General features: G+C 41.5%; 1 protein-coding gene across 2 annotated transcripts in view; it reads right to left on the bottom strand.

The window, feature by feature from the left end:
• Positions 1–15940, bottom strand: part of loxl4 (lysyl oxidase-like 4) — a 34631-nt gene extending 18691 nt beyond the window's left edge. For both annotated transcript variants that reach the window (XR_009790891.1, XM_061790620.1), the window contains exons 1-7: positions 15792–15940; positions 14173–14500; positions 11923–12227; positions 11628–11842; positions 2952–2990; positions 1712–1925; positions 1450–1627 (exon numbers count right to left, since the gene is read on the bottom strand). Coding sequence is in view for 1 of the 2 variants with exons in the window: in XM_061790620.1 (XP_061646604.1) it covers positions 1450–1627; positions 1712–1925; positions 2952–2990; positions 11628–11842; positions 11923–12227; positions 14173–14479 (1258 nt within the window). In the remaining variant the exon portion in view is untranslated. The remainder of the gene's footprint in view (positions 1–1449; positions 1628–1711; positions 1926–2951; positions 2991–11627; positions 11843–11922; positions 12228–14172; positions 14501–15791) is intronic.
• Positions 15941–21912: the final 5972 nt, after the last annotated feature.

The raw sequence follows: 21912 nt of genomic DNA, 5'->3' as shown, positions 1-21912 counted from the left end.
TAAAGCAAGCACTGTACATGCTTAGACGTGTGCACATATACAGTTAACCATGTCTGTGACTGAATGTGCTAACTGAAAGCAGATAATCAAAATGACATCATCACCGGCAGAGGTTAAAAGGTAAAATGGGAGTGATGTAACGCACTCTGTTTAAGTTAAGCAAGCAAACGGTCTTGCCGTGTTTCGCCTTGATCAGCATGAGGGGAGCGCACACCCTGGCTTTAAAGCTTTTGGGTGGCCGTTCCCACATCTCCTCAGGGCGGGGACACCAAGCACACACAGCTGGGTCGGCTGAACACAGCAGAACCTCTCAAGGGAACACGGTCAAATTCGAAGTTCCACCAAAAATTCATGGTCGAATTTGTACAAAACGTCACAATGCGAGCCACTGACTTTGCACGTTTTTTGCTATTTACAACACTTATTCCAAAAGAAGGCGCAGTCTCAACCAGGGAAACGAGAAGAATATACACAGGAAGCAGACTCACGTTCGAAGTAGAAAAACTCCATGCTGCTAATTTAAGGTCGTGTTTGATTTCTCTTATTTTTCACACCAGTATAACCACCTGTAAGTTAACTAACCGTTGTTAACAGAAAAAATGTTCCATTTTTGTCACAAATTTGCTGTACACCGAGCCACGCTTTGTATTCATACCTTGGGCCTATTTTACCAAGGAACTAGCACATGAGAGTGGTCGGAGAGATTCATTTTCAACATAGTCGCTATTTCATTTATTTTTGCAAAATGTTCAATGACCATAATCCTTAATTAATATCTAACGCAAAGCTTTAAATTAGTAAGGTCAATTTGAGAATACTGAAGACACCCATTTAACAAATAATAAGCCGGTTGAACTCCAAGTTTGGCCTTAAAAGTATACTTGTGCTTTTAACAGCAGTCAACTTCTTTTTTAACTTCTAAGAATGCTGAAAAAATGAAGCACATCTGCAACGGGAATCACCTTCACATGACTCCTTCAACTTTGTCATTAATGTTAAGACCTGTACTACTTTTACCAGTCCTTAACTTATTTTTACACGTGTATGCCAGTTAAGAGTGTTACTTAAAACATTGTATGTGCAGTTTTTTTCCACTGTATGTGAGTTTGAGCCTTCAGTGGGCAAATGAAAGGTACTTTTTGCTATTTGAGCCGCCAAAGCTTAAACAAACCAGTGCAGCTTATAGTATTCGACATCATGTGAAAGTGTGCACCTGACCGTCCTGGCTCAGCACACACAGGAGATATCAGGAGATACAGCAATGAAAACACACGCAGCTTCAAAGTGTCACAGACAGACGTGATCTCATTTGATCAGTCAGGGCAGACTGCTGCTGACTTGAGATAAAACGCGGCCTGCAAACGTTGCCGTATCTCGTCTGGAATGCCGTCACGCTTGATAAACACTTTGAAACCGCACAGTCAAAACAAGCTCATTTTTCCTTCTCACCTTGACCCATATAGGCGCCTTGCAGCGCATCCTTGGCTGTACCGAAGCCCAGCTCTCTGCACACCACGCTGGCCGCGGTCCTCTCCCACATGTGGTCCACGATCGTCCCCCATTTTCCGTCTCGGAGTACCTCCACGCGACCCTCGCCAAGCCTGGGCCCGGCCTTCAGACGCACCGGCTACAAAGAGGAACGGAAAGGAAAGTCAAAGTCAACACCACATAAATGCACTTGTGTGGTTTTTCATATATAGCGCTGTCTTACCACAACTGGGTACGGGGCTTGAGGTCTTCCCGAGGAAATCCTGGAAAACTGAGGGCCCGGAACACATTTGACCACAGCGTGCCGCCCGTTCTTACAGGGGGCTGGGCTACGGGGGATTGACAGCTGACCGTGGCACTCGGACAAGGTGTTCTCAGTGCCCAGACAGTTGACCTTCTCGACCCAAAAGCCCTTCTTCTTGGCCATGAGGCTCAGCCTGAAAGGGACAAGGTGAGGTTCTAAAATTCCATTCCATACAGCTTGAAATGGTGGGGTCGAAGTTGACCCATGAATGTCTCAGTTTAAGACGCAGTGTCAGAGGCGCAACAGAGCCAAGTTAACGCAATTAAAATGAATTTTAATTTTTAATTTTCCAACATCTGAGGTAGTATCAGAGTGGATTGCTGTTCTGTGGGGACAACAGCGACACAGAATGGGCGATCGAAGTCGACCGCGAACATCCTGGCTTCTGAGGTCGTAACAAAGGCGGGACGGCAGTTCTGTAGCCCTGTCCCTCCTGCCTATCGCATTGCGTATTGAAGCCAAGAATTCAGCTTTTTTTTTTCCGTTTTCCACCTTTTTTTCTGGGTCGCCGTTCTGTCTGATCAGCTCGACACGAAATTGGGTTTCTAAGTCGACCCACAACTATTCTGACTTCGAAGGTATCATAACCAGAGATGGGTAGTAAGACGCTACATTTACTCCGTTACATTTACTTAAGTATTTTTTTTAATACATTTTCCTTGTCAGAAGTTTCAATGCAACATACTTTTTACTTGTACTTAAGTATTTTTGTTAAGACGGAGCAATAGTTTTACTCCATTACATTGAGGTACATTCCCCTCACTACTCTTATTTTTATTGATATATTATTGTTTGCGCAATCTATTCTGGTTGGTCAGAGAGACCTCCGCCTTGGCCAATGTCACATGACTCTGTTTCACCAATACAACGGAACTAGGAGGGACTTTTGACTTCATTTGAATAATAAAATGGCACCAGGCAGTTACTTGACCTGGTCACCATCACCAGTTACTTTTTTCACTGACTCTTGCTTAAGTAATTTTTGGAAAACTACTTTCTACTTTTACTTGAGTCATATTATACGAGTGATATTATTCTAAAGTAACAGTACTTTTACAATTAGTGGCCACTCTGCCCTACCGCTGGGCTCTATTATTATGTGTCTGATGCATATATTTTGCGCGATCTCTGTATGAAGTAGGCCCGAAGTGTGACTTACCTTGTTGAAGGATCTGCCACCTTGGTGTCCCATATTTTCCTGTAAAGAAAAAGAGAGAGAGGAAATGGTCCTATCAAGAGTGTGTATCAACTGTGGTTCCACACATACATCACCCTGTGAGGTGACCTGGGTGACCCCAAGTTGATGCAACGTTATCGTGACTATAAGATATACTCTGGCGTCTGCTGTTTGTTTTCTATGTAACCTGGCCACACAGGAGAGCGTCAGCCGTGTGGCATTCATACAAACGTGCACATTGCATGCTCTGACTTGGCAACCAAAAATATTCACCACTCTGGCAACGACTTTCTACTGCTCCAAATATAACCTTTGTATATAAAACACTGGTTTTCGAGCAAGGTTAAAGTTACGTATACAAATGGTGCAGGCTGGGATAGGTTCAATATTTCTTCAGCTATTTTCTTTTTTTTAATTGATTTTAGTAAAGTCCCTTTCGAAATGTGAGTTGACTGGTATTTAGGTTTAGAGAGCAAGAGAGTGAGAGAGAATTAGACAAATTTGACGTTTCTAGGACGTTAAGTAAATAGCACATTCTGGAATAACACAATCAGGTAATCTAAAGAAAAACCATGACAATTGACTGCCAGGAAAAACATAAAACTCAAATAAATACAGTGGAATTTACGCAAATACATTTCTAGGCTTTAAATTTGGAATGTTCAAGTATTTAATTGTGTTCTGAAAGACCTCAGTTAAGAGAGCAGCAAGAGATTAACCCTGCGTTTTGCTTTTTCAATCCCAAAAAGGCGTTAAAGGAAGAAGAACATGAAGCTGTGAGTCGTGATGTCATTTGTGATTTCAATTCCAGTTGATTGCTTTATTGTTTTTAAGTTTTGCTATTAAAAATGGTTAACGTTTGGTTTTACATTTTCAACTTCAACTAAATTGTGTGAATGTGAGCGTAAATAATTGTCTGCAGTATATGATGCTCAAGTTATCTGCGACCCTAATGAGGACGAGTGTTGAAAATGGGTGAATGGCATTATTTCCAAGGGGAAGAATTTTAACACAGAACAAAAAATGTAGTTCAACCATTGAGGTTCCACTGTGATCTTTTAGTCAGCGAAGCCTCCGTGGAAATAAAGCCAAACTTGTTTCAGGGAAAATCTAAGCCATTTGCTGCAATTCGAGAATTATGCACAGTTGCAGCGCGGGTGCTGAGGGAAGCCTTCCGCTCGCTCGACGAGCACGCCAACATGCCACAAACAGAGTGTGCCGGGAAGGCTTCCAAAAACTTTGGACTTGGACTGTGCAAACACTGTACAGATGTTCACATTGATTACGCTATGTGGTAAACCTGCTGCAGCCCGACTGGTGGCTGTTTTACAAATCCCCATTATAGGAGTATATGGATTGTTTTAGGACTGTAAATCTTTATAGAGTGACATTTTTATTTACTAAGGACAACATTACTATTAGAGCAGAAGACCTGTAGAAGCTAATAGAGATGGGCCGTAAGTATGTTGCATTGATTTAGCCGTTTATCACAAAATTTGGTGAATTAAAATGTGTTCATTCATTTTATTAATTGATCTCATTATTCTCATGTGTTGGAATTAATTTATTGTAAATAAAAAAATAAAAAGGTATTGCCAAAATAAACAATTGTAACAATTGTTTTAGTAAAAATTAAAATGTTTGAATGCATTATCATTTTATGTAGGGTGGTCACTTTTGATTATTCTATTGATTATTCCATTGATTAATTGGATAAAAAAATAATTTTGCATTAAAGTTTATTGCAAAATAATTTTCATCGGGGTGGATTCCAAAGAACGCAATTGCATTGGTATGCCCAGCTTGTTGCAGTCCGCCATATTGGCAAACGCCAGCAACCCTTGCACACGCACCAAAATCATGATGCGCCAGCATTTGCGCTCTGCCGCACGTTGCGCAGTATACGAGATAGAGCTCTTAAACCTTTTTTTTTTTTTTTTTAAACCTCATCTACAGGTCATCTGTCCATTTTAAAATTCAGATGTGGCCCTTGAGCACAAAAGTTCACCCACACCTGATCTAATTTCAATCCAATACAAGAGTTTTTTCAAAAGTACTGCCTTTAGTGTTTCTAATACAGTATTGTATTTTTGCTCTTCATCAAGAGGTTAACCAAAATGAGCGTACTAGATGTAGATTGCCTGTTGACAGAGACAGGTAAATATTTTCACATGCATACTTCCGGCATTTTGGACGTTTCCGTGAGAATGCAAGCCTCCTTACTTAATAAAGTCAGTAGGCTAAAATAAAGGAAGGTATTGCCACAGTAATGACGTTATGTCGCCGGCTGCTGACGCGCCACTTTACTCAATCACTTCTTGCGCTCTACTCAAGCAAGACTGTAAAACAAATATGTTTTTCAAAAATAAAAGTTACTTTGGGGAGAAAAATACTCATTTCATTCATCACAGTTAATTAATTCACAGGGAGAGGTCTTTTGCAATTTGCTACTTCTAAATCAAAATACAAAGTAAAGTGTGTAGTTGCCGAAGTACATGATGTGATGGCCAAACACTAGTAAACAGTTGACGACATGCTGGACATTCGTATCGCACACTTCACTCCACGGGAGCAGAACAATCCCATAAATGTCACTAAAGCGGCTGTAAAATGCCACTGACGTGTTATTTAACACAGAACGTCCTCAACTGCGCTTGTTAAAAGTGTTAAATGTGTCTCCCATGTGGCTCTGCATGCCTGCTACCCACACAAACACACAATTGTATGACCTCACCACACAAACTAATTTTAGACAAACAAAAGACATTCATATCAAAAACCTATTGGGTTTTTTTTTTCATATGAAATCTTTTTACATAAATATTGCATGAGCATTGATCCAGTGCGTGTGGGCTCCAGACAGCTGCGTTATTAGTTTCCTCCACAACATCCATCAAACGGCTTTGACCAAAAAATGCATTGCTTCGGTGATTGTTGAGCCTTGACGCTAATGACGCTAATGATGCTAATGAAGGGGGGTCTCATCTGCCTGTGAGTAGAGACTGTAATTACATCATTGTGCAAGGTTCATTGTGTTTCTCTACACTTATATCTTGAACTAATAACTGTTTAATTGTTCATTAGGAATTTTGTGGTGTGCACAAAAATGGCAAAATCAAAATGGACTACTTGCTTCAACCAGCAGAGGCGCTGTTGATGCAGTCTCAACTTTTTTGCTGTATGAAGAAAGGGAAGAATCTGCGGGAAGTTGAGCATATTTTCCCCTAGCAGCATCATTCTGCTCTACATGGAAAATGGGAAAAGGAGCCCAGAACATTCCTCCATACAAATAAGAATGTTTCATTTAAAAAAGGATCTGTTAATCGATTGATTGAGAGTTAGTTTTCCCCATTGTCAGTGTGGGAAATTTTGGACAAATTCCCATGGAAGCATGCCAAATAATTTTACCTAAGGATCAGGTTGTTTGTTTGTGTTTTCTACCAGCCTTTAAAACGTCACAATAAAATCCCCCCAAAAATCTAACTCAACTGGATACCAAGCAGAAGGCCCGAGACACCAGTGAGTGCACCATACAAATATTAAAAATGTCATTGTCATTTATAAAATTACTGCCAATTTCTGTACACTAGAAGGCAGGACAATAAAGGTGAACAAAGGTCCTCCATCTGTTTGTTAGTCAGCAAGATACTCAGTTGTTCATGGAGGATGACAAAAGACGTTACGATCAAGTACACTTGTCTTGTCCTTTTTCCAATGCCATGACTTAAATCCCCAAATTTGAACAAAACTGAACTAAACTTGACGGCACACCTCTGAAGCAGTGAGACAAAAATTTAGGGGAGCGTACACGAGTCTTTGAAGGCATCTATTGTGACGATGAAATGCCGAGGTCACTAAACTTTAACTACTAATTATTTTTAACCTCATGAAAATTTGTGAATGAAAGACACATACATAAACATCCACTTTTTTAAATGTAGTGGTGCCTTGAGATAATTAATTTCTTCCATGACCACGCTTGTAATTCAGAATACATGTCTCAAATCATCTTTCCCCATTAAAATGAATGCAAATGCCATTAATCCGTTGCAGCCCCGCAAAAATGTTTGTGTTTTTAATAAGAAAAATGGCACTATAATATTGTACTTTGGACATAACATAACATAATTAAATAGAATATAAAGATAAACAGTTTTTACCAGATTATCTGCTTCAAGTTAACAGGCATTGCGCTGCTCCTTTTAGCGTGCTCGGCTTGGCCACCAGGGGACAGTATTAAACAGACATGGATATACTGTCAATGGAGACGTCTCAGCTCCTCAGTAAGCCGCAGTAATATTGGTCAGTTTTAGCACAGATTAAAGAATATATGCCTTTGATTATTGTTGTATTGTCTGTCTACATGCATTGCTCCACCATTTGTGTTCAAATATCCGTTAAAAGCGTTATAAGGGTTATTCGACACAGATGCTACTCGGTTGCCCGTCTGTGGCATTTCACATTATGTGTTAGCCTTAAAATAATAATAATAATAATAATACAATTTAAAAAATAAAGGCAGACATTTTTTGTCACAAATGAAAAAATGTGTCAGTCTCTGTGTAACTTTGCATTTTAGGCTAATTTAAAGCACATACATGAAAGTTCTAAAAAGAATATCCTCTGCAAATACGACGTAACAGCTCAAATAACTTGAAAGTAAAACATAAAAAATTAATGGCATTAAATATCCTTACAGGGTTAAAAGTCCCTAAATCAAAAGTCAGATGACAAAAGTCGGTCGACTGCTGATTCAACAGCTTGTACAGCAACCACAATTCAAGATATTTCACACAAGCAAGTGAAAATTAGATCCAACTGGTGTGGCTTGTTTATAATGGAGGGTGTTTTTTTCCCATTCAGAGCACAAACCCCAGCGAGCCTCACTCCTGACAACCCTGCAATTACAGCATCTTCAGACTCGCATCCAAGACATACAGGCGGCCCCCAGAGATGCGGCCCAGTTAAGGATTGCTAAGAATGGCTTTTGAGCAAGGTGGAGGAAGATGGGGGTGTGTCCCCGATGGTCAAAACCATGCAACATGATTCCCATAAGCATTTCTTGGCTTCCAGTCACGGGTGAAGATGTTACCAAAAAATGTCAAGGTCATATTGCCTGAAAAGGAATTGTTGTGGTTGCTCACATGGGTTAATTACAGTATCTAATTCAGTCTGTGCTTACAATGAGCAAAACAAACCAAGTGCAGAAAGAGCGCGGTTGGTATGCTCTTGTAGATAAACATCCCTGCACCAAAACAAGGAGAAACTACCATTCAGATTCGGTAACATCAGATTGAAGTAATTCAAACAGACAGGTGGATCATCCGCGAAGGGACTGATTGGACTTCTATACAATTTTGTCTTCAGAGGATCTAACATGCATATTTTCAATCTATGGGAGGAGGCTCACACAAAGAACACACACAGGCACTGGGAAACTTAAGCTAAGTCCACACAAAATGGATCAAAAGAGGTTAAAACCCTTGTTTGATTGATTGATCCTTATTAGTTATGTTGTTTATGTATGATTAATTGTGTGTAGAAGTCAGTGGGACAAAATGGAGTGCACTACGTGGCTGAAATCAGTCCAGGCGGTGGTGAGTCAGCCTCAACTAGTCTGTGACCTAAAGAAGAACAGCTATAAGGCTCGCATGTGAGATGGCGCCTATCCCAGCTGACTTTGGGCGAGTGGCGAGGTGCGCTCTGGACTGATCGAAAGCCAATGGCAGAGCATATACAGTCGAAGCAACAATTCGCTGATGATTAACTGATACCCATACCAATAGTCAATCAAGGACATTTAGTGAAATGGACATCCTTGTTGTAGAGGTGACTGTGCTTAACCACTGCTGGGATGCCATTGTGGAAACCAAGTGTTTCACAATACCTACAGTAAATGGTGGGCCTTTTAAATGCTGATGCATGCTGAGTGTGAAAGAGCAAATAGTATGATCCTTTGTGGAGACAGAAAGGGGGGGGGAGGCAGTTTTAGACACATCATTATGGTTTGAAGGCGATTACGACACCAAATTCCAAAGGATAGTTTCTAGTATTTATTTTAGGATACCTTCTTTTTCTATTTAGAAGAGGCTGTAAAGACAGAATTTGACTGATACAATACGATTGGGTCAGATTTCCCAGACTTTTCTAGCCACCTACCCCACAGGTGGGGGACTCAAGTCACATGACATGCCTTGCCAAATACTAAGTCGCTAAACTTATCTTTACACTTCGTTCCCAGTTCTGAAGATTATTCGTGGATTCAAGAATTACGGGTATGCTTTTTGATAATATCGGTAAAAAGAGAATGACACACATCAGACCTAAGGACAATCTTATAGGAACATTTTATAATATATAAAATTGTTGTGCGTTTCAAATGCTTGGTCGGGGAAGGGGCAGAATTGGCACAAAAACAGGCCGATTGTCTTTATGTGTGTACCGGGCTTAAGCTACGTTAAGGTCACAGTTTAGCTAACCGATAGCCGGTCAAACATTAAGTAAGCTTCATGTCGGTTGTGCGTTTTATTGAGAAGACTATAAAGCAATAGACAATAGGGAGACTGGATTGGGACCATTAAATAATGTGAATTGTGAATGTGTTCGTAAAGCTAACTAACAAAAGTACAGAGACTGTGAGTGCGAAGTGGCAAATACACACTATGTTGTAACTGAGCAAGATTGTATGGTTTGACTTAGGACTTGTTTAATCCAAGTAATGACTTGACCTGACTTGCTTGAAATTTAGTCAGGAATCAACTTGATTTGCTTGGTTTTTGCAACAGTAACTTGGGACGTGCGGATCCGCTCTTCCTGGGCTGGCACACACCCCCGTAGTCACAAAAAAAAAAAAACGCCAGCATTTATAGTGCATTGTCAATCATTTAGGACTCCCTGCATTAGACTGTGCAGGTGCATCTAATGTGGACAGTGCGAGCACACGCAATGATATATCAAAAAATAATAAACCCTGGCACAGCCTGAATGGTAGCCTACCGTCGGGAGAGGATGTAAAAAGTTGAGCGCAGCATCGCTGACTCAAAGCTGCAGATTCTCTACCACCAATAAAATGGGCGACTTCACACACAACTTAATCTGGCCTCCCACCACCGTATTGACGGAACAGTTAAAGCACAATCAGGAGGTGATATAACACCTCGGGACAGGGATCCAAAATTAAAAGCGTAGTTTTTTTTTTTGTCTGGGGAGCGGAGATAGCATCGGAGAGACGCAGAGGCAATGAGGTGCGCAGGGGTTGATTTGCCTGGAAAGAGGTGAAAAGAAAAGCTTTTTGCTGGGGGGACAGCGATGCCCCTTATCATTACCCCCGAGGCTGAGGAGAGGAGGGAAACACTCATGGAAACGTGTCTGAGGGCGGGAGATAAGCGTGACAGAAGGCTTTTACTTATTCTGCCTCTTAACCGGACGCCATTGCTCGTTGCTTTTTATTCTTTTATTCTGACTTCTTCATCATTTAACTGCGATGCAGATACCTGTAGACAATGTTGCCAGAGGGACTAACACGTATGGCTTTTAGCTGTAATGCTGTAATCCCAATGCATTAAAAGTAATATTTCATAACATTACACCTGTTACATTTTAACCGTGTGATGACCATAAGTCATACTTTCTCCGGACACCATTTACGACCTATAAAAAGCACCGCTATTTGCCTTTTAAAAATCACCCAAGATTCCATGAACTCAGTCAGTACACACATCACTCCTCTCTCTCTGATTCAGGTTTCAGTGTAAGCCTGCGTCTGATTGTCCATTGGCTGGCTTCTCAATCCCTGTATATGTGTCATTGCTCGTAATGTCAGTCAGTGTGTGATTTACTTGGTTATTTTATTTTAGGAACGTGGTGGGAATGTTCTCCCACAATAGCTTCATTTATTTGTCATTATTATTCAAATCCCCCCCAAATTTTGTGGGCTTTTCCATATTCAATAACCCACCAAATTTTTCAGGCGTGTTAATCCTGGTGAAAATTTACACCTGTGAGCTTGACGCCCAAAAAACTGGCTCCGTAAGCACAAACTGATTTATTTATTTTTAAATCAAGTTTGGCTTAGCAACATGAAATTTGGCAGACATGTCTATCATGAGTAGACCCACAAAAAAGTCTCAAGAACCCACACCCAAAAAGTACACTGGAAGTCTGCCATTTTGGTTTGAGGCAGCCATTCTAAGGTCATTTTGGCCATTACCAGGGATCCTTCACTAGTAAACTTGTCCTAGAGAGTTTGTCCAATTGCAACCAAATTGGGACCCCTTATATGAGAAAGATGGGCAATACTATACAGAATTGTGAGGCATTTGAGGTTGTTGTTTTTTTTTCCATTGCACTGGGTGGTGCGTGTTAGCAAAGTTTGATGATTCGCCATAAAACACTCATAGTCAGGCCAACCATACTGTGTGTGATTGACGGCCATGCCTGAAGAGATTAATATGCTTCCATAACTGACAAAAACCTAAAGATCATGTAAACACTGACTTAAGAATTTAAGTTTTTTTCATGAAAGTAACTGAGAAGTAGTGTCACGTATAAACAATTCAGAGACAGTGTTGAACGTAATTACCCAACTTGCCCAACACTGCCTGTAGACAGCTGGGAAGTGTTCTACTGGGCTTCTTGCAGGAAAAGATACCTACTCACTTGTACATTTTGAGGACGGGCTGCGCGGCGTCAGGAAAGCCGAGCATCCCGCACACCACTCTGCTGCTGTTCAAACTCCAGCCCATATCGCAGACCTGCCTCCATCTGCCCGCGTGCTTCACTTCTATCACGCCTTCGGTCACCAAGCTCTTCTTCTTGGTCGACATGAGGATGGGCCTCAGGCGCACCTCCTCGATTCGGACCTTACTGTGACCCTGATGGAAGGAAGTGAACAGTTTTTACAGACGGAAAATTAAACAGTTGTGGAGTGTTCGTGAGTGGTGTGCCGCCATGCCTGGTAAAGTTGCTGCCTCTGGATCCTGGGGACTTCGTATGGATGTCCATTCGCATAATAGCCGTATCCAGAGTGCCTGCGGGTGGCCACGAGGCCTTGCCACTGGGGCGAGGGATTCCCATTGGAGCTGATGGCGTTGCTGTGGTCTCGGGTGCTGGTCCTCTGCTCCCGCCTGTGCTCCGCGGTGCACACCACCCCCATGTCTTCAGAGTGTTTGCAGTCGTTCACCCCCCAGCCGTTGTGCTTGCAGTCCTTTAGGGACTTCTCAGAACCGTTGCATCGAACATTGTCCATCCATATGGGACCTTGGCAGAGGAAAGTAAGTTGCTATTAAGTATGTTATCCAGTCAAGGTTGTTCTGGAAACAGACCACACAAGCTCTGAAAAGTGATCCTCATGTATGACTTTAACTGGCAGCATGATTAAGGGTTGCACCTTCGCGGCGTGTTCAGAAGTTGAGTATTTTATGACCATGCCTCTCAAATTCATTTTGCGTCCTCTTTAATTTGGATTTAAAAGCAGCAGTAAAGAATGCTCATAAACCGCAGCAAGTGTTACAGAAATATGGTCAAGCGTATGCTGTCGTTACTCCAAAACAAATGTCCCCACTTTTTTTTATTCATGCATGAGCTCCTCCAGGCTGCTGGGCGACCTTAATGAGATGACATCTTTGTGCCTTTATGATGTCAGTTATTTCGGGTGTCTTAATTACTGCTGTTGGCGTACGGTAAGCCGTGTGGCATGTTTGAAAGTATTTAGATTGGGAGGAACTGGTCCAATATGTGGTACTGTAATTGCATTTGGACCAACATGAAACATTGATGATGACTGACGTTTGCCACTGCATGTCAAGCTGTATGACAATCAATGATCATTTAAGCTACATTTCCACCAGGCAACAGCCTGTCAGCCTTGATCTGTTTTGCTTTTCCAACATGGGCGACAGTGACTAGTGTGACATCACGTGGCGTAAACCACAATGAATTCAACAGAGAAGAGAAACACGACATAGTAACGACAATGATGGACGACTTCCAATGTTTTGTGTTCTTTCTTCCCAGCATGCAGCTGAAGACATGCTTTGTCTGGGAAAAGTAGTGTTCAGTGTTCGTTGATCCATACTGTTCCAAGTAGATGGAGCCTTTCCCGGCAGACAAGGACTGGGCACCAGTCAATCGAGGTCAACCATTCAGACTCTCATTTATCCTGACAGTCGCTCAGTGGGAATCGATCCGAGGAAAGTCAGTCGTGTGTATCATTACATGCTCGGTGTTCTTTCCATTGTCACAGAGAAGAGACGATCCTCCAATCACGAGTGGGTCTAATGCAACCTTTTAACTGGGCGTTAAATGCTAAATGTACATTGTTGGTCATCCAGGATTCTTCAACTGAAATTGAATTGAAACTGGGGACTGAACCCAAGTTGAAAGTTGACCACTCTATCGCTAATAACGTTGAACCTTCAGCGAGCTTACTAAAAAGTGCCAAAAATGTGTACAACATGAATCAGTTGTTTGTGTACCACAGCAGTTTTCACAATGGAAAAACAATCATTTGCAACCCAGACCAAACTCGACTGGATGGTGGATCAAGGCTTTAATGTATCAACGATTTAGCGAAGATGGGCATACGTTGTACGTATTAAGCCTGATTTAAGCCCAGTTTTAACATTTGAATTTGGAGTGATTTCAGGTCTCGTTGGGTATTTTTCGTCAGTTGGTCATACAACAATCGGTCATACAACATACTTGGCCTCTCAAAAATGTGGTTGACTGCAACAATTATCGCACACATTTGAAGTAGTTACGTCTCTGATCGTTTTTGTACAGCCAGCTTTAGGAGGGAGGTTTACGTAAGCTGCGACAACAATCACTCATTAATGCGGTATGGCTTGAGCTTTCACCAGTCAATTTAATTACAGCCCCTTTTACGCTGCGTCCCAAAGTTGTCATTTTCCCGTTTTGCTCTTCTGTGTGAATGGCAGAATGTGGGTAATAAAGGTGACCTGGCAATTCCCTGGCTTCGGAAGTCACCCTGTGTGAATTCCGCGGGGGACAGTGGGAATTTTAACACCTGACACTAACTTCTCCCACCATGTTGTGTTAAAAAGCAATTGTCGCACAGGCTATGCAAAGAAATAATAATAAGGTCCAGCAATGTTTCGCTGCACTCAATTCTGTGTAAACGGGCAATAAATGCCAGATCTCCTATTACAGTATCAATTCAGCGGGATCAAAGTGTTTTTCTTACCCTGTCCTTCTCCATAATTGGCGCTGTGCGCCCACGTGACGCCGCCCTGGAAGCCCAGCTCTCGACACACCACGTTGGCCAGGTTGATGTCCACTTCGTCGTCGCACACGGTGCCCCACGTGTTGTTGTGCAGCACCTCCACGCGACCCTCGTGAGGCTCCCGCGCAAAGTTTCCCGCCAGACGCACCTTGGCGGCAGGTGCGCGCGCCGCCCTGCGCTGACCGGAAACGGTGCGCCTCGGCTCGCCAGCAGAGAGGGACACCAAGAAGAGGAACAGCAAGCAGCTGGAGCAGATGGCGAGGGACATTGTGACGGGAGAGGAGGGCGTCTAAGGAGGAAGAAGGTAAAACACCCTACGGGTCACTTGCAGCATATTTTTCCAGATTTCAATATTCTATGCATCCATCCATTTTAAGGTCAAATTACTGCCTTGGAGTTATTTTGGACTTCGTGTGAATTTTCAGCTTGACTAGAAGAGACAGACCTCATTATAGGGTTTCAGTGATTAGAAAGATGACTTTCACACTTACTGTATACAATTTCGAGTCTTCAGTGAAACTAAGACGCATGTGAAGCATGCTCGCAATGTGAGAGGAAGCTAGAGTACCCGTGGAAAACCCACACAAGCACAGGAAAACCACAGCTGAGATTTGAACCCCGAAACTATTAACTGTGAGTCAGCTAACCACTAGTTCACCGTGCTGCCCCCGTCAAATATCATTGTATATAATTAAAACAGTGGTTGACTTCTTTTTACATTTGCATTAAAAACATTAAAAATGTTAAAAAGCGTGTGGCATTAAAAAGTCGACTTGTCTTCACCAAGCCTCACTGTCTACTTCTCTATGTGCTACCGATACGTCACTTCTATTTCATTATAATTATTTTTTTACATTTGTAGGGCAGTTAAAAGTGTTTTAAAAAGCATGAAAAATCCCAATTTTGTCAGAGATGACAGTGGTTCAAATTATATATTTGACTCAGATTTGGATGAATGCTTGACTCATATTTCTGGATATCATTGTAGAGTGCTTGAAATGAAGAACGCTGAGAGGATAGGCCTAATTTCTAAAAGAGCAACAATGACATCTTCTGGACAAACAAGTGTCTCTGTCTGCCTGCTCGGTTGCAGAATAAACCCACCAGTTATGCTTCTCAATATGTGAATTCAACATTATTTTCCTGTGAACGTGCCCTGGATTCCAATGTATTCAACGCACACAAACGCATGTCACGCAATAGAGATGAGTTTGTATTGCAAGCCATGTGAAAAATCAACAAATCAAGATGAAAAACGGTGCAGTGGGGAAGGTTTTAATTGGAGGTTAACAAGCGCGGGGACTCAAAATGTGGTCCCGGACTGCACCAGTAAATCACTGCAGGCCACAGTTACAATACCAGGTGCGTGACATCTGTTTATGTACATATGCTGACTTGGGGAAATCAGAGAGGGAACCACTTTGAAACTACAGCACAGAGCCTTCAAAAGTGTGTAAAAATAATAATAATAACAATAATAAATACAAATCTTCCTAACAACCGGATACTACACATGAATACAAATGAGACCAATACACGAAATGTAAAATATTAAAGTATCAAGGTGAAAGTTCACTTACCTGTCAAGCAGAAAAGTGTGTGCGTGTGCAGTCGTGGACGTCTTGAGTGAAGCAGTGTGTCTGCTAAAAAATCTCACTTCAATCCCTCCTTCGCCATATATCTCCTCCTTGACTCCCCTCGCTCCCTCCCTCCTTCCTTGCTGCCTTTCCCTTCACATCTCTCGTGTAAATAAAAAAAAACCAAAGCTTTAGATTGTGCGTTTATTGACGAGATAAGACGCCCAGGAGGCTTCGGTTATTTTTGCAGACAAATGCAATTGTGGGCACGGAGTGAACTGAATGGAAACGGGCGCGAGATGGAGTCAACAATGTTTTCCATTCAGGAAGCAACAATTTGTTTGCCAATTGTTTTCACAGCAACACAATTACTTTTGTCACTCCCAAACCTTTGCAGAAAAAGCTGTAATGTCACGATAATGAGGTATCATTTCAAGGTTCAGATTCTAGGGCATATACAGTGGGTATAAAAAGTCTAAACACCCCTGTTTAAATGGCAGATTGTTATATATATATTTTTTTAAATCTATACAAATCTATACAAACCTTCATCTATTTTGCCCCTATTAAATGTGGCCTATAACCTGTACAACTCAACTGTGGTGTTGTTTTGTTTTTTGTTTTTTTTGGAGCGGGTAAGTAAGAAAATAACTGAAATAATGTGGTTGTACAAGTGTGCACACCCTCTTATAACAGATGTGGCATATGACATTCAAACTTATGTTAAACGGAAGTCAGCACACACCGGCCACTTGCATTTAAAGTGCCTATAATAATCCCCAGCCAAATAAAGTTCAGATGTTCTGGTAGGCTTCCCTGGTTTTGTGCTAATACTGACTGCTATTTGGAACTGTTCATCATTCCCTCCACGTTGTCTAAGGCCCCAGTTCCAGCTGAAGAGAAAAAGACAGCCCCAGTATCTTTGACTTATTTTTAAACTTGTTACACATAAGGATGGTAAAAATTGCTTCGGGTCTTTGTCATTAGTTTTTCATCTTAGCAGTGTTTTGTTTTACAGTAATTCCCGCTATATCATGGTATACGCTTCGCGGTCCCACTATATCGCAGAGTGTTACCCAAAATTTCTGAGGAAATTGAAATTTCAACTATATCAGGCAATTTTTCAAATGTAAGTTTTATTGCGCTCTCCGATTGGCCGCTCACACTTTTACACAAGCTAACGCAAAAGTGTGTTACACAAGCGCAGAGGGGGTTGAACATGCATGTGACCAACAGGAAGGCCTCGCTTCCAGAATAGATTCAAATATCCAGAGTTGCAACTGCCTTAAAGAAGCTCCCTGTACCGCAACGTAGATATTTCCTTGTCGAAAGCACCGCAAACCACCGACGTTCAAAATAGCCCCGGCCTCAGATGTAGCCACGGTGAACGTGACAGATGAGAAAACGACATACCACCCCGAGCCAAGAGTATGTTACTATTGTCAAACGTATCATCACGCTATAGGAAGCAGAAAGACTCATCAGTGGAGATGACAAACGTGACGGACACTCGTTGCTCCTTTATGGTTTTTCCGAACAGGGGTCACTCTAGCGCAACTTGGGACCCATCCATATCTTTAAGACCTGTTTGTTTATTTATTTTGTTGAGTCATTTGGTCCCAAATTAGGTACATGGTCAAGTTTGGCCATGGGGCGTTGTGTTGATGAACTATTTCGGGTTTGAAGCAAACCTCGGCGACATCCTTTTTTTAAGGCGGTCTGGTTTATTCTTAGACACGCTGTACGTCCGTGCAGATTTCTACCTTGCTGCATTGGATGTGTGACTTTTTGTGCATGTGTAAAAAGGCTGTAATTGGGATGTTTGTGTGTGCGTGTGAACGATGGCAGGGACGAGGTGGGAAAGCCGGTGGTCCCGCCCTGACTGGTAAAGCCGTACAGGAAAAGCAGACCCCCTATTAGTGAGACCAAATCAGAGGAGGAGGAAAGTGAACGAGGTATTAATATAAAAAGAGAAAGGAGGTGCTTGGTTTAAAATAGCAGTACTATGCATGTGTATGTGTTGTATTGATGCTGCCTTTCACACTCATTCAAGCACACTTAGACAGCAGCTGCCTCTTTTTTACATCCATCCATTTTCTATCATTTGTGCTCTGTCGTGGAGCCAATCCCAGCTGATTTAAGGTGAGAGGCAGGGTACACCCTAGAGATGTTGCCAGTTAATCACAAGGCACATATAGACAAACAGCCATTCACGACATCGACAGTCTTCAATGAACCTAACGTGCATGTTTTGGGGATGTGGGGAAAAAACCCACACGAGCACTGGGAGAACATGTAAAGTCAGCGCAAGATGGCCAGAGCACAGATTCGAACTGCAAACCCCAGGACTATGAGGCACACGTGCCAACCACTAGGTCGCTAAACCGCTGTCGCTCTCTTTTTTGACCTCTCTAATTACTACAACCGAGCTTGCCGCAATCTGTGGAGGCATCAAATCCAGACATGCGCTCCAACAATAAACAAGCCGCCTTTCCATATGACCGCAGCCCGCCCCGCCTCCCCCCGCTCCCTGAAAAGCTGGCTAAACTTTTACATTCAAATCAAAGAGCGGAGAAGGGGGAAAAAATGCACTTGTGCAAGCTAGTGTACAGTGGAACATCAAAAGTCAGATAGTCCCGGAATTGGACGAGCAATTCCTAGAAAAACACGCCTCAAAAGTCATACACAGTTTACGAGGTACAGTGGTGCCTCAAATTACAAGTGACCAGACTTATACATTTTGGGTCATATGAGCTGTACGGTCAATTTTTGTTTTGGTTTTTTTGCTTTGACTTGCGAGCGCAAACCTGAGATCCGAGCGCTGTATGGTGGCACTGAACTCAATTCACTTCACAATAAGCAGCAGTTTGCCAGATAAACAATCCTTCAAAAAAAAAGTCTTCAAGCGGTTTTATGCCACTCCCAGTTGAAATTTACTCCCAAACTAAAATTCAATTAGTGTATTTACAACAACTTTACCTTAAAAATGCTAACATAATGCTAATAAATAGTGGAAAATGGCATTAATGGGCTAACACTCCGTTATGCAACTGACATTTGAATACAAAATATGCACAACACACATAGACAAACATTAATACAATCCTCACAGGCATATATTCTTTATCCTCAGCAAAAAAAATGACTAATCAAATGCAACTTTGAGTCAATGAGTCAAACAGTAGCATTGAAATGATTCTTTGTCTCCATGACTATTATACTGCCCCCGGTGGCCAAGGTGGGCACACCAGAAGGAGCAGCACAACGAATTGAACTGAAGCATTGAATCATGATGCACAAACTGCTTTTGTTATTACTCTATGTTTTTTATAAAGTACAATATTATAGAGTTCTATTTTCCTTATTAAAACACATTCCAATTTTGTTTTGTTTTGGGGTGAGGCTTGAACAGATTAATGGCAATTCCATTCATTTCAATGAGTGATGATGATGTGAGATGGTTCTGAGTTACGAGCATGGTCAGAGAAAAAAAAATGTAACTCTAATCTCAAGGCACCATCGTACACTGGTATTCATACACAAAATCACGTGAGGCGTTGGCAAATCTTGTGACACTCTAAGTAAGAGAGCATCTACATAACGCAAGATTGTATAATGGTGAAACCACATAAATGTATAATCACCAAGGGTATAAAAGGCACCAAAACTCACAGTTAACTACATAAAATAATTTGGTTTTAAGCTTATGTTTTGCTTCACATTTGATCGCGTAAGGAAATGGCTTATATTTTGTGTCAACAGGAAAAAGATTTTATGACATTTATGAAACATCAACAACTTAAATCTTTTCTTTTTAGGAAAGCGCAACAATTGTTTGTCTTCTTTTTAGGAAATGGACAACAGCTCAACACTAATAGTTGGAAACCCTGAGGACCCCTGCGAAATTCCATGAATAATTGATGCTCTCTTCTCATTGCTATGAATAAAAAAACTCAGAGGGTGCAGGGGATCAGGTCAAACAATGCAAATAAGCGGGGGTTTCCGCAAATTATGGGACACGGGTTCCTCCCCAAAATCCCTAAATAGACTGTGCGAATGGCAAACGCAAATACAATATGTGGGGGGTCCACCAAATTTTGACAAGTCCAAGTCCCGTAAAATATGGCTAAAACTAAAGTCAACATGAATATGGTGAGTGCACCATTAATATACTGTATAGTTAACTTCTTTTTACACTTACACAACACGAGTCTTCAGCAAGAACTCCGGTTCCTGCACTTCCCTGTACCTAATACATAATCATACGGTGAAATTTAATACACGTCTCCTTCTAAGCGGTTAACGTGTTTTTGCACTTATACTGTATGCATCCATCCATTTTCTGTACCGCTTCTCCTCACTAGGGTCACGGGCGTTCTGGAGCCTTGCCCAGCCATCTTCGGGCAAGAGGCGGAGTACACCCTGAACTGGTCGCCAGCCAATCGCAGTGCACATATAAACAAACAGCCATTCACATCTATGGGCAATCTAGTCTTCAATTAACCTACCATGCATGTTTTTGGGATGTGAGAAGAAACCGGAGTACCCGGAGAAAACCCACGCAGGCATGGGGAGAATATGCAAACTCCAACACAGGCGAGGAGAGGATTTGATCCCCAGTCCTCAGAACTGTGAGGCAGATATGCTAACCAGTCAACCACCGTGCCGTCCACTTATACTGTATGTCTGATAAAATTTGACTAATTACGGGTGTCAAACTCAAGGCCTGTAGGCACGATCCAGCCTGCCACATCATTTTATGTGGCCCACGAAAGCAAATCATGTGCGTCGACTTCATGTTTCTAGATAATATACCAAAATTGCAAATTGTTGCCACTTATAAAAGCGTTGACATATTTTTTCAACATTTTTCTGTTACCAATCCCCCTTTTAAATCAAATTGAATTACAGTTGAACAGTTTTTTTTTTTACTGGCTTCTGATTTCAAAACTAGCCATCCATCAATTAGTTTCACAGTCATAACGGCCATCTGAGGGAAACCATAACTAAGATGTGGCCAGCGACAAAAATTAGTTCGACAGCAGCTGACTTAAAACACAACCTTTACATTTTGTGGAATTGTGACTTAGGATGCAGCAAAGTAACTTTCATCCAGAATCTTTAGAGGTTCGACTATATTATATCTTACATTAATTTTGTGCAAACAGCATTAGAATGGCCTCTTCCTGTTCCAACATGTCTGCGCACCAGTGCACAAGGCAAGGTCCATAAAATCATCGATGAGAGTTTGGTGGGGCCTGCACATCGTCCTGACCTCAACCTACAACACCTCTTGGATGAATTAGAACAGAGTCAGGCCTTCTTGTCCAACATCAGTGTGTGATATTGCAAATCCGCTTCTTGAAGAATTCTCAAAACTTTTCATTAATGCACTCCTAAACCTTTTAGAAAACCTTCCCATAAGACTTTCAGATGTCATGGCTGCAAAGGATAGAGAGATGTCATATTAAACCCTACGGATTAAAAATAAGAAAGTATTAAGCGAGTCAAAGCAGGTGAGAGGATACATTTGGCAATAGTGTACATACACAGATTTAATGATGAAACATGAAGACCATCGCAAATAAGCTAGTCATACTAGACATTTTTCAGAGCAAATGCCTGTAAACATTTTTATATGCTTTTTTCTGCTTGTGCTGCTGCACAGTTTGTGTTAAATACTGAATATAATTTAAAGGTTTATTAACTATTGCAATATTGATGGTAGTTTTATTAGCCCATCTATGGCGTTTCCCATCATGTGTTAGCATTAAGCTAGTGGACTTTCATAAGGTAGCTTTGTGGTTATTCTGTGTTTTAAGTTTAGTTTTACAGTAAACTTCAACTAGAAGTGACAATACACCTGATGAAATTGATTGTTGTAGATTTTGTTCAAGGTCATAGTACACCAATATTTAAGTTTCAAACATCCTCAATTTTGTAATGTATACAAAAATGCTGAATTCAAGTAGTGTATTTCTACCAATCCTTTCAGCAGGAGCATGCAGTACATTAATATGAGTAACAAGTCCCTTTGTTTGCTTCCAGACTCAGACATACATTCACAGGGTTAATAAAGCTGCCAAGAAATAATTGGATGGATGGAAATCTTGCATTTGAGGGA

This window comes from Phyllopteryx taeniolatus, chromosome 11 (assembly GCF_024500385.1).
Source record: "Phyllopteryx taeniolatus isolate TA_2022b chromosome 11, UOR_Ptae_1.2, whole genome shotgun sequence".
Lineage (NCBI taxonomy): Eukaryota > Metazoa > Chordata > Actinopteri > Syngnathiformes > Syngnathidae > Phyllopteryx > Phyllopteryx taeniolatus.
Note: the sequence above shows the minus strand (reverse complement) of the source record. Positions and strands in the feature narration are given on the sequence as shown.